The sequence below is a fragment of the Protopterus annectens genome, chromosome 5.part0, assembly GCF_019279795.1.
Source record: "Protopterus annectens isolate FY-2018-M chromosome 5.part0, PAN1.0, whole genome shotgun sequence".
In the NCBI taxonomy this organism is placed as follows: Eukaryota; Metazoa; Chordata; order Ceratodontiformes; family Protopteridae; genus Protopterus; species Protopterus annectens.
The window spans coordinates 1,643,349,586-1,643,365,652 of record NC_056735.1 but is presented as its reverse complement, the minus strand read 5'-3'; the positions used below and the strand labels follow the sequence as shown (position 1 = coordinate 1,643,365,652).

General features: G+C 38.6%; 1 protein-coding gene across 1 annotated transcript in view; it reads right to left on the bottom strand.

Moving 5' to 3' along the window:
- URB1 (URB1 ribosome biogenesis homolog) overlaps window positions 1–16,067 on the bottom strand; it is a 1,941,236-nt gene that overhangs the window by 691,304 nt on the left and 1,233,865 nt on the right. Inside the window, exon 23 of the mRNA XM_044071429.1 lies at window positions 3,332–3,536. Within this exon, the coding sequence (XP_043927364.1) occupies window positions 3,332–3,536 (205 nt within the window). The remainder of the gene's footprint in view (window positions 1–3,331; window positions 3,537–16,067) is intronic.

Here is a 16,067-nt window from a genome sequence, read left to right as displayed (position 1 = left end):
TCCATTTTTTCTGTCTCTCCACTTTTTTTTTGCACTCCTTTCTTTTGATGACTTCCTGGATTTCTGTATTCCACCACCAGCTTTCCTTATGTACCGTATTTCCATACATGGATGGCCTCATAAATCTGTTCTCTAGTCCTCAAACATGCTGATTTGAGGCGCTGCTATTCTTTTTCAACTCCACCTATTTCTTCTTCTTGAGCCTCCAAGACAAACAGAACATCACTGACTTTATGCTAATCAGTTTGATCCAACAAAATCACATGCCAGTGTAAGAATAGAGCAATATTTATAATTTCAGCCTATGCCCCATAGCATGGTTGTGATAGCAAAGAGGAGAGTATTCAGACAGCAGTTACAAGACTGACTAGATAAAGCTAGACAGCTTAAGTTGGTGTTGATGATGGGGGACTTGAATAAACGTATCAGGATAAGCAGAATAGGACATGAGGACTGTCTGGGTCCAAATGAGTGGGCCAACAGGAATAAAGGAAGAGAGGCCATCCTAGACTTTTGTATGGCAAATGGCTAGATTGTGGCCAACATATGGTTCAGCATCAATAGTTCAGCATCAGAGACAATTACAAGATCACATACATGACTGGCCAACATGCAACTCAGATAGACTTCCTCCAAGTAAGGAAAGAACATTGGGGTAGAATCAACAATTGCAAAGTCCTTGCCAGTGAAACAGTCAGTACACAGCATAAACAACTGGTTGCCACAATCAGCTGCAAGACACAATTACAGAAAGCTCTACGGTCAACAGAGATTATGCTGAAGACCTGGATGCTGACTGAAGAAAAAGCACAAAAGTTCAAGGAAATACTCAGGGCTCTAGCACCTTAAGAAAAAGAGGAAATAGGAGGAGCTGAAGAAGAATAGCAGTGCCTCAAAACAACACATGTATGAACTACAAAAAAGACATGTTACCAAGCCAGGTATGGAAATAAGGTAAATAAGGAAAGCTGGTGGTGCGATGCAGAAGTCCAGAAGGTCATCAAAAGAAAGGAGCGTAGGAAAAAGAGAATGCTAGAAAAGGCAGACCAACATAAGAAGAAATACTGGTTGGCTAACAAATGCTCTAAGAGAGCTTTTGCAGTAACAAAGAGCAAGGCATCAGAGAGCACTCTACCAGTTTCTGGAAAGGGACTCAGCAGATGACGCAAATAAACTCTTATCAGGTTGCAAGGCAAAGACAGAAAGATAAAGAAGATAGCCATGAGACAACTCTCCATAACAGATGCCAGCAACAACCTGCTCACTAGTCCAAAGGACAGCAAATGTACATGGAAGAAGTTCTTCTAGCAGTTTCTGAATGAAGAAAATCCCACAGAAGTTGTACTGCCCCAGACAGCCTGGAACAAAAGAAGAGAAGCCCACCGTAGGAGAAGTAAGAAAAAAAAAAAAAACAGCACTGAGGAAAATGAAGTCAGAGAAAGCAGCAGGCTCAAATACGGTCATGGCAGATATGATCAAGATGATTGCTGAGCTAGGACAGAAATGGCTCCAGGGGGTACTCACAGCAGTATACAGAGAACAAGCATTCCAGTGCCAATGCTTAAGAAGAAAGGGGACATTCACAACAATAGATAGCGTAGAAGTGCCAAACTAATGTCACACTGCAAAATGCCCTGGACAGCGTGACTGATAATCACATATGCACAGTAACAGAAAGTAAGATGGGAGATGAACAGTTTGGATTCAGGTCAGGATGCAGCATAATGTTGGGTTCAAAGTCCCAGAAACATTGGTAGAATTAGTGCAGCTATGTAGAAGGATTCGATGCCACAAGTACGAACAGTATTTGGACTCAAAAAGGTGTTTCCAGTGGGAGTGGGTGTGCATCAGGGTTAAAATCTGAACCCACTGCTGTTCATACTTGTGATGGACTACATTAGTAAACAGGTTGTAGGGGACTCTGTCAACAAAGCTGAAGTATGCAGAAGATATGCCATTACAGGTAGACTCTGAACAAGAACTTCAGCAAAGGATAGGGGAATGTGAATGCAAAGCTGAAGGTAAATGGGATGAAATTGAGTACTGATAAGACAGCTGTAATGTCAGCAAATGGGGAAAATCAGAAGAAGCTGAAAACTGAGACAGAGAAACTTGTGGAACAGTTTTAACAGCTTTAAGTATCTGTGAGGGGTGGTTGAGGAGAAGGGAAGTTTGAATGAGGACGTCAAAGTCAGAATCACTGGGGCTGCAGCAAACTGGCAAAGTGAGTCGAGGGTAGTATGTGACAGAAGAATGCCAAAGAAGCTGAAAAGCAAGGTCTAGAAAACAGTGGTGCAACCAGTACTACTGTATGATATAGAAGCCTAGGCAATGAGAGCAGAACAGGTGAAGAAGCTAGAGGTGATGGAGAAGAAGTGCCTGAAACAAGTTAATGGACAGATGAAGAAATAAGGATATCACAGTAGAAGCCAAATAGCTTCAATTGCAGAGAAGGTCAAAGAGAACAAATTACAATGATTCAGGCACATGTGCAGAAAAGCAGTAGACAATAAGGTTAAAACTGAGACAGACAAAGAAGGCAAGAAGATCTGCAACAATCAGTCATGATAGCTGAAGAACACAGAAGACTGGCACTGAATCGAAAGATACGGTGACAGTTGATGTAACACCCCGATCGTGTGTGTGTGTCTATATATATATATATATATATATATATATATATATATATATATATATATATATATATATAAAGGGAGGGGGGTTGATGATGACTGATCCAATAAAAATGTAAGCACTAGTTAACTGCTAGCGGAATGGCATGTGTACATGCCTGCACATGGAACAGTATATCATCTGAATTACAGATTGTATTTTTGAGACACTACAATTCTAATCAGTCGTACATGGCTGCTGAACTACTGGAATGGTTGGTTGAATCCAACAAAATATCACAGTTCATCAACTTTACTGGCTAATGTAATACCTTTCAAAGCATACTTGAAGAAAATTTAATGTGTAGGAGCAACCTGAGGTTTAAAAGTTACATATTAAAGAAAAAAATGTCAGTCCACAAACTAGAAATTAAATAACTGGTAAATGAATGCATGGGGACAACCCAAAAAGAATGAGCCGCTGATAAGGCACCTAAAACTGACAACAATGAACCTCGGTCTAGTCTGATATACACTATTTGATTCTCATGCTTATGTCAACGAAACTGTTAAATGGTTGCATAATGCAAAATAAATTTACCAGGGCAAAGATACAAATACACATGGTCCTCCCAGCAAAGGCAAATTTTTTACCTTCATTAATAACGCAAGGAAATCCAAACTTTATATAAATTCTAGGAAGAGTAATTAATTCATACCACTTATAATTTTCTGTTTTTTCAAGCACTTCTGGAAACTGGTCAATAAGACAGGTCAGCTCATCTCTGGAATCTGAATCCTGGATTAAACCACAAATAACTTCAAGGTGTAGATCAATCTCTCCAAAAGCTTCATCTGCCAAAACTTTTTTTGTCAGCTTCTTCCAAATACCTTCTTTCAGTGCTACCATTACAGCCATGGATACTGGGGGAAAAGAAAAAAAAACTATTTCAGATAACATGGCACTGATAATGGAAGTATAATTTTTCTGGACAATACCTCAGGTTCAGTCCAATGCAATATCATTAAAATATATCTTAACATACCTTTGCAGTGGCAAGACCAGTACAAATAAGTAACTATACAAGACATCAATTACAAGGGTATAATAATTATGGAAAAATTGTTCAAACATTCAAAAGCAATCATAATAAAGATCCAGCATGTAGATTCACATCAAGTATCTGTTCAAAAATGACCAGAAACAAGAAGACAAAGAATGAAGGAACAAATATGGGAAAGGTACAACCCAAAGAGACTCCCTAAACAGTTACACACAAATAAAGACACACACAGAGACCACAACTGATTCCAGGGATCAACTAATAGAGCAAGCAAATTACAATCTTTCTCCAATGTACAATAATTGGGCTAGAATGGACAGAAATTATATTTCACAGCAGCATATGCATTTAAATGAAAGCTTTGACACACATCCAGTAACTAATATTCATCATACTGATCACTGCTGCTGTAGCCTTTGGATATAAAAAATCAGCCAGCTTCTAAAGCTTCAGGGCACATTCCACAAGCCCAGTCAGTCAGCTCGAGCTGAGCTGACTAAAAGGACAGGTTTACACTCTAAGCACTTCATATCTGTCCTGCCTCCCAAGAGTATGCTCCTCTCAGGCTTTCGAGAATCGATGGGCAGCTTGTACTTTTCCTTTGCTGGGCAGATAAGCTCTCTTTTGGAGGGGAACTTCCATTTAAAAAGCTGTTTATTTAATAACACATCCCTGTTTAGGAAAGTTATTTTAAAGGTAAGAGTTTGTGTTTTAATGGACTGTCAACGAGACAGTACTTTTAAATGACAGTGCATTTTTCTAGTCAGTTTAAAAGCTGCTTAAAGTAAATGAAAAAATTTTTTCTGTGGAGAAATTGTGTTTATCTTACTTTTTGGAATGGAGAAAGTATTTTAAAGTGCTTTTTACTGTGTTTATATTTGAAAAAAGTGAGTTTTAAAGACCTTCCAAGTTTTACCAGATTTGGCTGCTTGTTTTGCACAGGAAAGAGGCACAACTTTCGGCTTGACCATGGAACAAACTGTCAAATCCTTCTTCCAGCCACAAAAAGAAAAAGCTAAGCAAATAGCCTTTGCTACCACAGCGGACTAGTAATTTGCCTCATCCTCAGGTGATTGTTTCTGCTGTGGCCATTAGTTGTACACCAGAGGCTACTCATCTTTTACCCCAGATCCTCTGGTGTAGCACCTACAGTTCCAATGAAGTGGGGGTTAGCCACATCTTCTACAACTGTTGAGGTCTCCTCTGTGGGCAAGAGAAAGCCACTCTTGTTGGTCCTGGGACAGGAAAAAGGGAAGGTTGCCCTGCTCTGTCAGAATGTTTGGCCCATCCCTGGGGAAACCGCTGCTGCCATTAACAACACAGTCAGCCTCATTTTCCTGTCAAAAAGAAACAGAACACTAAAACATGTATCTATTCCTCCTCAAATTTCCTTAGACAGAAATAGTTTATCGGATGGCTCAGGGTTTAAATCAGGCTATTAATGCTTCTTACAAAGTGGTTTCTGGTAAAAGAAAGACTGAATCTGAATAGCAAGATGAAGGGACAGATACAGGGTTCTCTCTTCAGATTTCTGATTCAGACTAAGAGGCGAGCTCAGTCCCTGATTCTGCCTGTTGGGTTTTCTCTATCTATGAGACTATTTCCAGAATGTGCCAGTGTTTTAGTGTGAGAATACGAAGGCTATTCAGTCGCTCAGAAAATACTATGAGCTGTTACAGAAGGAATTTCTAGAACTCTCATCCATATATCCTCCAAAGGTGATAGAACTGCAAGGGCTTGTTACTGCATGCAGTCTTCCTGATAGTCAACCAGCTCCTCTAAAAAGGCAGACAGGATGTGTAAAGCTTATACATTCTTCCCAAACCTGAACCAGCAGTTATAGTTTTATTTAATTCTACTGCTGCTAAACATTTAATTAATTCCAATCTTACTCTTTCTGCTAAGGATGGGAAGATTACTGATAAGTTCGGGAAAAAAGTATAAGCTTCTGCAACTTGAGTTTTTCAGAATTTTTAAATTGTCAGGCTCCTATGTTAAAGTTTGTTTGGACTAACTGCGAAAGTGTGAAGAAAGTTCTGTCTGCAGTTTCTTCTTGTGAGAACAAATCTGCTTTAAACAATTTATTTACTGCTATAGTACAAATTACTACTCATTGTTTGCAGTGTGTGTACAATTAAGTTGAAACTTCTTCCAAGGCTATGGCCACTAATAATGTTTTTAGGAGGTTTGTTTGGCTGTGTTCTCAGAACATTCCAGATTATGTTAAAAAGGAGATATTAAATTCTCCTTTAGATTAGTTTTTGGCCCCTCTGCTGCAGGGATGATCAAAAAGTGTGATGAAAAGTACAGTTGTCTACACTTACCATAAATGTAGATGTTCGAGTGTATTCACTGTTGCAGTCATCACATTAGGGTTATCTGCCTGCAGGTAGCCCTCAGCCGGCTTGAATACCAGAGTCTTTGGATTTCTGCATCGGATGCTGTCACTTCTTCCATGACGTCAGGTCGTCAGGCGTATAAAACATGCAGCCGATGCCATTACATCAGTTTTTCTTGCCCCAGATGTCAGGTACCCCCAGAATAGGAAGCAATTATATGGTATGGAACACCCCTGGCAAAAAGCAAATACACAAACTATAATATATGCCAACCAAGGAGGAAAGGTAAAAGTCAAGAGAAGTCAGGGGGCTGGAGGGAGGGTAACCAGGACTGCAACAGTGAATACACGCGAACATCTACATTTATGGCAAGTGTATACAACTGTACTATGTTCTTCGTGTTTCACTGTTGTAGTCATCACACTTGGGTTGATTCCCAAAGCTAAGGAAGGGTGGAGGTAGTTAAAGAGCATTAGGACTAGCAGGGTAAGACTGCTGTGGCAAATCCAGCTCTGGATTTAGAAAAGATAGGCAGGTGGTAATGCTTGGTGAAAGTATGTACAGGGCTCCAGGTTGCAGTAGGGGATGGAATGCTTGCAACGCCAGAAGCACTGCCCTCAGCTCTAGAACATTTATATGCAGATGGGCCTCCATTTCGGACCAAGTGCCTTGGACTGTCTGTCCCTGACATAGCCCCCCCCACCCCATCAGGGAAGCGTCCGTGGTCACTGTAGCCTTCGGCTGCTGGGAGGAGAAGGGGCAAGACCATTGTGACGGGTTGTGGGTCATCCACCAATTTAAATCTTGTTTGCACCTGTGAGTTACTCGAATCTTGGCTGAAAGAGGACACTGAAAAGGATACCACTGGGTGAGCAATAGCCATTGTAGAAGTCTCATGTAAAACCTGGCCAGGGGGACAATGGTGATGGAGGCTGCCATGGAACCCAACAGCTGTAGGATAGAGTGAGCTGTGGATTTCTCCCTTGAAAGAATTGGGATCAATTGTTGCTTTATCCTTAGAATTCTGTGCTCTGAAATGGATGCTCTGCAATTCTTTGTATCCAATATGACCCCTATGAATTCTGTGGACTGAGATGGGGTGAGATTGGATTTTTGCCAGTTTATGGTTATACCTAGCCTTTCTGCAGTGACGAGAGTGTATGCCAGGGCTTCTTCCAATAGATGTCTGGTGGGGGCGGAGATGAGCCAGACGTCTAGGTATGGAAACACCTGGAATCCTTGTAGTCGCAAGTGAGCTGCGATGACTGCCATGCACTTTGTGAACACTTTGGGGGCTGTAGAGAGTCCAATGGGCAATACTCTGAACTGGTAGTGACTGGCTCCCGCACGGAAGCGAAGGAATCTTCTTGATGGCCTGTCCACTTTTATGTGGTAGTACGCATCTTAAAGATCTATCGAGCACATCCAATCATCTTTTTCCAAAAGCGGAAGGATAGACTGTATTGTGACCATCCGGAATTTTTGTACTCTTACAAACTTGTTCAATACACTGAGATCCAAAATTGGTCTCCATTCCCCTGTTTTCTTTGGCACAAAAATAGTCTTGAGTAGAATCTGGATCCTATCTGGTCTGGAGGGATTATTTGGATGACTCTTTCTTAGCAGCTTTGCTATCTCTAGTGCTGCTTCTTCCCTATGACTGGGTGGAATGTCGGGTAAGTTTGTTGAGGGGGCAGGACAAAGATCGAAGGGAATATGGTAACCTCTGGTTATTATCCTTTGTAACCAAGAGTCAGTGGTGATGGTTAGCCAGGCAGAAGGGTACAAGGAGAAACGACCCCCAACCACCTCCAGAGGAAAAGAGTTGGGCCGCTCTTCAGGAGCGCTGGTAGGATTGACCAGGAAAAGAGTCCCTGGAACCCTGGTTATACGGACCCCCTCAGCCCCGAAAAGGGCGTCTTCCCTGTGAGTTTCCCCCTCTGCATCTAGGGGAGAACTCGGCCTGTGTGTCACGGAAAGGACCCTGAGACTTTTTGTACCATAGCTTCCCACTCTTCTGGTACCTAGAGAAAGCACATTGAGGGGAAGAATAATGGACACCCACGGCAGAAAGGGTCTTACCATCTTGTTCACATCTGGCCAGGGTGCTTTTAACCTTGGGTCCAAACAATGAAGAGGCTTCGATGGGAGCGTTGAGAAAGGAAGCCTTGAAGGGTTCCGTGAAATTGCATATGCGCATCCAGGCGTGTCGTCTCAAAACAACGCCTAAACTCGCCACTCTAGCTGCTCCTTCTGATGCGTGAGATACCAGGCACATGGAGGAGTTTGATATCGATTCAATGGTAGCCAGCTGAGAAGCCACTTTGTCACGGACCTCATCAGACACGGCACCAGCCAAAGTTTCAGAGAGCTCAGAAACTAAATCCCTTTGAAGCCTGGTAAAGTGTGCCATATAATTCATGGACCTGATTGCAAAGGTCGCGGATGCAAAAGTACGCTTCCCTATTCTGCCCAGAGCCCGTGACTCTTTGTTGGGCAAATGGACAGTCTGGCTTTCTTCTTCCGCCAGGTCCTTCTTGGTTGTGGCAGCCGCCACCATCACAGCATCTACAGGAAGACCTTTGGACCAATGGGGGTCGGTAGCAGGAGGGGGCAAAATTTTATCTGGCCTCCAGGGAATGGCCTCAATGGTGTCAGGAGCCTTCCACGCATGCTGCATGATGAGCCGGACCAGTTCGTCGGCAGGTGGAGTAACCCAGGAGGTAGGGAGCCGGGCGTGAAAGGCCTGCAGGAACACAAACTCTTCAGAGGTTGGGTTAGAGGGCTGCCAGTCAGCTCTCTGTTTAAGGATTTCGAGGATATCACCAAAGGATGCTTCAGAGGGTGAGTGAGGGGACCCTTCCCCATCATCAAAGTCTGTGCCTTCAGTAAGGGACTCCTCTGTGGAGTCCATGTGCTTCCTCTTGCATGAGCTTTTTCGATGAACTTCCTCAGAGGGAGAAGTTGGGGAAGACCACGCAAAAGGGGTTTCCTGTGGGAGTACATCCTGAGGCCCATGTGCCCGGTGTCCGCTAGGAGCGACTTGTGTACATTGTGGTCGAGAGGAGGGCAGGGAGATTGACAGCACAGTATCACCAGTAGACGCCAAAGCCTTCTCCATTAGTTGGAAGGCCGGTCCACCTGAAGAGGGGTGAGTGTCCAGGACAGAGGTCACCCCTCCCCTAAGGGGCTCGGCCTGCCGACTCTGAGTCCCTAGATGGCTGTGAAACACCAAATTACATACACCACAACTGACATCCTGGGTCGTAGCAAAACTCTCCTGCCACAAAGGCAACTGCGGCTCCTTACTGAGGTCCATAAAGGGAACCGTAGAGGGGGAAGACTGTGCTATATCAAGGGGCTTCAAAGGCAATGAAGGAGGAGAATAAGAGGGGTCTTTGGCAAAGGGTGATCACCTCCCATGGAAGGATAGGTCCTGGGGGGGCGAGATACCTCTGGCCAAAAGCACTTGATCCACAAGACACAACACGCTGTGTTCAGAGAGGCTTCTAGTGGATTTCACGTACACGGCTGAGGGAGAGTCAGGTCTATCCACAGATGGGACAAGCTCGGTGCCCACCTCAACAGTCTGCACTGAAAACAACGGGGCCATAAGAGACTGAACTATAGGTGTCTGCACCGAGGAAATCATCGGTGCCGAAGTCATGGTCTGTGAAAAAATATATGGAGCTGCTTACTGCTTGGTGTGATGGATTTGAAGTGTTCTTAAGACACTCAGTCTTGCTGGCTGAATTCTGCTAAAATTCAAAGTCTGGTTATATTTGCATTCACAGTCTGTTGCATACAGAAACTTGCAGAATATACACTGATGAGAGAATATACTTTGCAGCATCAACTTTAGAGAGCAGTAACAAATAACTTTTTATAATAAACCAAACGGAACCACGTTGCAGCTTAAAAGTACTGTTCCAACTTTACTTCTCATATAGTACAGATGATGTGAGAGATATAACATTTACCTTAGGACAAAATGAGTCCCTACCATGCCTCTAACATAACTGGATTTATACAGCTCTTTATATACAGTTTTAGTCCTGTTGGTATTCTATTTTGGAGAATTGCTTATCCTGTAGAAACAATACTAAGCTTCCTCGTTTAACAATGTCTTGTAAGAGACCAGCTTTTCTGACAGTGTGAATATCCTGTAACAGTGTCCTGATGTCCATGTAGAAAAACATATTTTTGAGGAAACACATTGTTCTGTATTCTATTTGGATCTGTGTATATGAACATATGTTCTTGTGCCAATGCTGATAAGCATATCCTGTTTTTTATGCAGAAAAACATATTTTTGAGAAAACACATTGTCAGAGATCAGCTTTTCTGACAGTGTGAACATCCTGTATTTTATTTGGATCTTTGTATATCCTGTTTTCCATGCAGAAAAACATATTTTTGAGAAAACGCATTGTCACAGTGTCATAAACATATCCTGTTGTTTTAGGAAACATATTGTGTCCATCCTGTTATTTTAGGAAACATATTGTGTCCATTTTTATATGCAGAAAAGCACGTCAGTGTTCTTTAAAAGCAGATTTTGCATTTTTGCTCTTGCATACATCCTGTTTTTAAGTCTGTAAGGGAAAAATGTCCATTCAGCAGATTCCTTTTCCAAGCCATGGTCATTTAGAATGACTGCTGATCACATATTACTAAACTCTGTTTCTGCATTTAAGCAAGCCTTTTCTTTCAGCATATTTACAACATAATTAATTTCAGACTAACATTAATAAAAATCTAACAATTCCTCTGTTTTTAAACATACTCAAAACATTTTATATAGAAAACACATTAAGAAACAAACCTATAGTCTTCTATTGATACAAGTCAAAATGCAATTTTACATAGTTAATACAATGATATTAAGTATTACTACAAAACTGAATGTATTTAAAACTTTTTCTTTTGCAGACCATTCTGTGAAAATATTTTATCAGTTATGAGCTGTGTCTGCTTTAGTTTAACTTGATCAATTTATTATTTTGCAATCATAGAATTTCATTTATGACTTAGAACTGTTTCATTAACTCTTTGCAACTGTTGAATTAACTATAAGAGACAGTAACTATGTGCTACTGCAAGCATTTATACACTGCTGAAAACACACAATTTCAATGTCATTTTAACCATAACATTGTGGTCATGTCTTTGAACTGCTCATTAACATCTTGGTAAAATACTGAACTGGGCTTAGATAATAAATATTTGAAAGCAATTATTTTACTGGGGTAAAACCAGTGATATTACAACTTGACAAATTAGTTTTGAACTTATTACAATGTATCCTGTACAGTATGTATTTACACAGACTGTTTGCTATTCATGCATTTCAATCTAGTAGGTACCCTGGACCCATTGTTTTCTTTAAATATGGTTTTTCACACATATTTATTACTAGACATTCATTTCATTTGTACTGAATTCTTCTGCATTTGTACATACAAATACTATCATTTGTACTGAGTTCTTCTGCATTTGTACATACAATGACTATAAAGTACATTTACTCTAATCTTACAAATTTAATAACATTAATATTAAGCAAAATCTTGGAAAATGTTTGTCTCTTTAGAAATATTTAGTGGAATTGCCACCAAATCCATATGTCCTGTTATTTTAAACTACATACTCAGCAATTAAAATATTGATGCTTTTTTATACCAACATTGTCATTGATGCTTTTTTATACCAACATTGTTTTGCCAAAAACATATTAAAAATAGTGACCAATCTTAATTAAAATATTGATGCTTTTTTATACCAACATTGTCATTGATGCTTTTTTTATAGCAACATTGTTTTGCCAAAAACATATTAAAAATAGTGACCAATCTTGTTAAATTTTTTTTACATATCTTTACTCTCTTTTGTATAGCTGTAATCAATTTTAAAATCATCTCTTGTTTCTTAGACCATCTCTTGTATAGCTTTACAATTTAACAGGTTGTAAATACAATTTAATACTAAACAATACAATAATAACCATTATGATAGCTATTAACAACTTGTAAAATATCTTATCCTGTCAGGTTTAATCCAGTTTACCAGTATTTCTAATACACTAATACCTGTTTTTCCCCCATAAAAGAGTATTGTCAAGAAGGAATGAGATATTTTTTTCCTGTAGCTTTATTTTAGACCCTTGTTGTTTATTTTTTTCTGTAGCTTTATTTCAGACCTTTGTTGTTTATTTTTTCTATAGCTTTATTTCAGACCCTTGTTGTTTATTTTTTCTGTAGCTTTATTTCAGACCCTTGTTGTTTACTTTTTCTGTAGCTTTATTTCAGACCCTTGTGCAATACTGCTTATACAGTCAGTGTAAAACTGAGAAAGTGCCCCTCCCCCTTATACAGTCAGTGTAAAACTGAGAAAGTACCCCTCCCCCTGTAGTACTTCAGCACTGTTTACCTGCCCTATGCTGTGAGAATAGAATGTATGTCAGTCCAACACTTTGGTTATACATTTATTTTATTAGGTTACTAAATAAAGCTTTTACTGTATATTACCTCTAGTAGGTATTTACACCCTCCTGCACAATTGATTTGAACTGTATATATACTATATCCCATTTGCTGGCTGTACTTGATGCAACTGAGGTTTTTTTTTGTCCTTTTAACATTTACTTGCAAACAGATTATAAGTGACATCTATGCACAATTGTGACATTTTATTACAATTACCAAATAGTGTTGCCTGTAAACATTTTAACAATTATGTTTTAATAACAATGATGCTTTAGAAAAACTCAAGCTACTTATCTGGCAATCAGCCTTGTTGTTTATCTTGTCTTTCCAGCATTTCCTGTAACTATTCATTCAGTCTAGGAAAGTCTGAGCTCACATTTCATACTCTGTAAACTATAGTTAATTCTTTTGGCATTTTTCCTTTAATGTGATTGTGATTTGCATAACTATGCATTTATACAACATAAATAGACATCATTTTACAATTAACTTACATGGATTTCAGTATATTTTTTTTATTTATTTAACTATTTAACTGTCCTGCCATTAATTTTACAAAAACTGTTTGAATAATACCATCTGTGATTTTCTTTTTAAAATTCAGAACTTTAACTGTTTGGTGTTACTATATAATTATAAACAAACTGTAAAAACAAAATAGATATTAGTTTAACCAACACATTTATATTTATATTATTTATATTTGCTGTTGTCTGCCTGTTATTCTTGTGTATTGTAACAGATGTACTCTAGATGAAAAGAACACACATGCATGTCTGTCTTGTATATGTATATCTTTATACAAGCATGTCATGTCTTGTGACTTTAAATTTTACTCATCTATTTTTATTTAATTTATATATTATAATACACTAGAACAGTTTTGTTTACCTTTTGACTATGCTAATGAATGGCATTCATATGCTTTACTTTACTGTAGTACTGATAGATGTCTTGCTTTAACTGAATGAAAGTAAAACATTTAAGAATGATTTGTCCAGACATCAGATCCTACCATCCTACCATGTATGTTTAACCATTTTCAAAACATAAACATATTATAAAATATATTTCTTTTGCACAGATTAGCTGTGTATGCAGGAAGTTCCCAGTCTCTGTCAGTTCAGCTAATTTATTTCCTTTACCCTGCAACTGCTGTTGAAGAATTTCCTTATAGTCTGCTTGATATGTCTCAGGAGCCTGTTTTACTGAATCTGAAACTCCTAAGCACTTTTGAAAAGATGTGTACATAACTTGTCTAAGCTTCCTGAACTCATTGTGTCTGTCTTTTAGAAGTTTACTACATTCCTTTGTAACAAAATGTACTAGAGTTTCTATCAGTAACTGATTTGACTCGCATGTGGTGACAGAACATAACTGTTCAACATCAGAATGTAATTCTTTATCATGAACAGATCTGTCTTTACAGTCTATTTTTTTAGCAATATGATGCAATACTTTTTTGTGGCATAATACACAAAATGCAGTTTTTGTTGAAGCACACAATAAACATTTGTCATATTTCACATGATTTTCTTTGAGATACCAGTCAAATATTGTAATACATTTGCATAATGCCTTACTATCAACCTGCCCTAATAAGGTTTTACATTTACTAATGTGCTGTGTATACCAACATAGCAATTTACTAAAGTTTGGTTTACTCCTGCATGAATTATAAATAATATCCATAATGTCTAGTAAAAACTGTCTAAGAATATACAAACTATGTATGAATATACAACCTGTCTTAAGAATATACAAACTCTCTTAAGAATATACAAACTCTGTTTAACATCATCCACACTAAATATGTGACACAGAAAAAAAGTCTTACCAGTTAGCAAGAAAACAGGTGATCAGGCTGCTATTGCAGATGGCTAGAAAATTTTCAGAGTCACTTGAGAAGATGGTGAAGCACAACAGGCAGCGGACTACTGTGCTAGTGGACATTCACCTTTTCTTGAAGAATTTATGGCACTGCGAATTTCTTGAACTAGTCTCACTCCGGATTGTAGACGTCTAAAAAACTTTACTACTGCAAGCTGCATAAACTGGAATACTTCTGTTTAGGATTTACACATACGTACAAATGTTCGTTACTGCAATTTGACTGAAGTGACCCTCTGCAGGGCTTACCATCACTCCCCCTGTGTTTGAATTGCAGATTGTAGGTTCAAATGCAGGCTAGCTTGCCATTGAAAAAATTATATGGAGCTAGTCACTCAGCTGCCTCGCCATTGAAAAAATATACGGAGCTGTTTACTGCTTGGTGTGATGGATTTGAAGTGTTCTTAAGACACTCAGTCTTGCTGGCTGGATTCTGCTAAAATTCAAAGTCTGGTTATATTTGCATTCACAGTCTGTTGCATACAGAAACTTGCAGAACATACACTGATGAGAGAATATACTTTGCAGCATCAACTTTAGAGAGCAGTAACAAATAACTTTTTATAATAAACCAAACGGAACCACGTTGCAGCTTAAAAGTACTGTTCCAACTTTACTTCTCATATAGTACAGATGATGTGAGAGATATAACATTTACCTTAGGACAAAATGAGTCCCTACCATACCTCTAACATAACTGGATTTATACAGCTCTTTATGTACAGTTTTAGTCCTGTTGGTATTCTATTTTGGAGAATTGCTTATCCTGTAGAAACAATACTAAGCTTCCTCGTTTAACAATGTCTTGTAAGAGACCAGCTTTTCTGACAGTGTGAATATCCTGTAACAGTGTCCTGATGTCCATGTAGAAAAACATATTTTTGAGGAAACACATTGTTCTGTATTCTATTTGGATCTGTGTATATGAACATATGTTCTTGTGCCAATGCTGATAAGCATATCCTGTTTTTTATGCAGAAAAACATATTTTTGAGAAAACACATTGTCAGAGATCAGCTTTTCTGACAGTGTGAACATCCTGTATTTTATTTGGATCTTTGTATATCCTGTTTTCCATGCAGAAAAACATATTTTTGAGAAAACGCATTGTCACAGTGTCATAAACATATCCTGTTGTTTTAGGAAACATATTGTGTCCATCCTGTTATTTTAGGAAACATATTGTGTCCATTTTTTATATGCAGAAAAGCACGTCAGTGTTCTTTAAAAGCAGATTTTGCATTTTTGCTCTTGCATACATCCTGTTTTTAAGTCTGTAAGGGAAAAATGTCCATTCAGCAGATTCCTTTTCCAAGCCATGGTCATTTAGAATGACTGCTGATCACATATTACTAAACTCTGTTTCTGCATTTAAGCAAGCCTTTTCTTTCAGCATATTTACAACATAATTAATTTCAGACTAACATTAATAAAAATCTAACAATTCCCTCTGTTTTTAAACATACTCAAAACATTTTATATAGAAAACACATTAAGAAACAAACCTATAGTCTTCTATTGATACAAGTCAAAATGCAATTTTACATAGTTAATACAATGATATTAAGTATTACTACAAAACTGAATGTATTTAAAACTTTTTCTTTTGCAGACCATTCTGTGAAAATATTTTATCAGTTATGAGCTGTGTCTGCTTTAGTTTAACTTGATCAATTT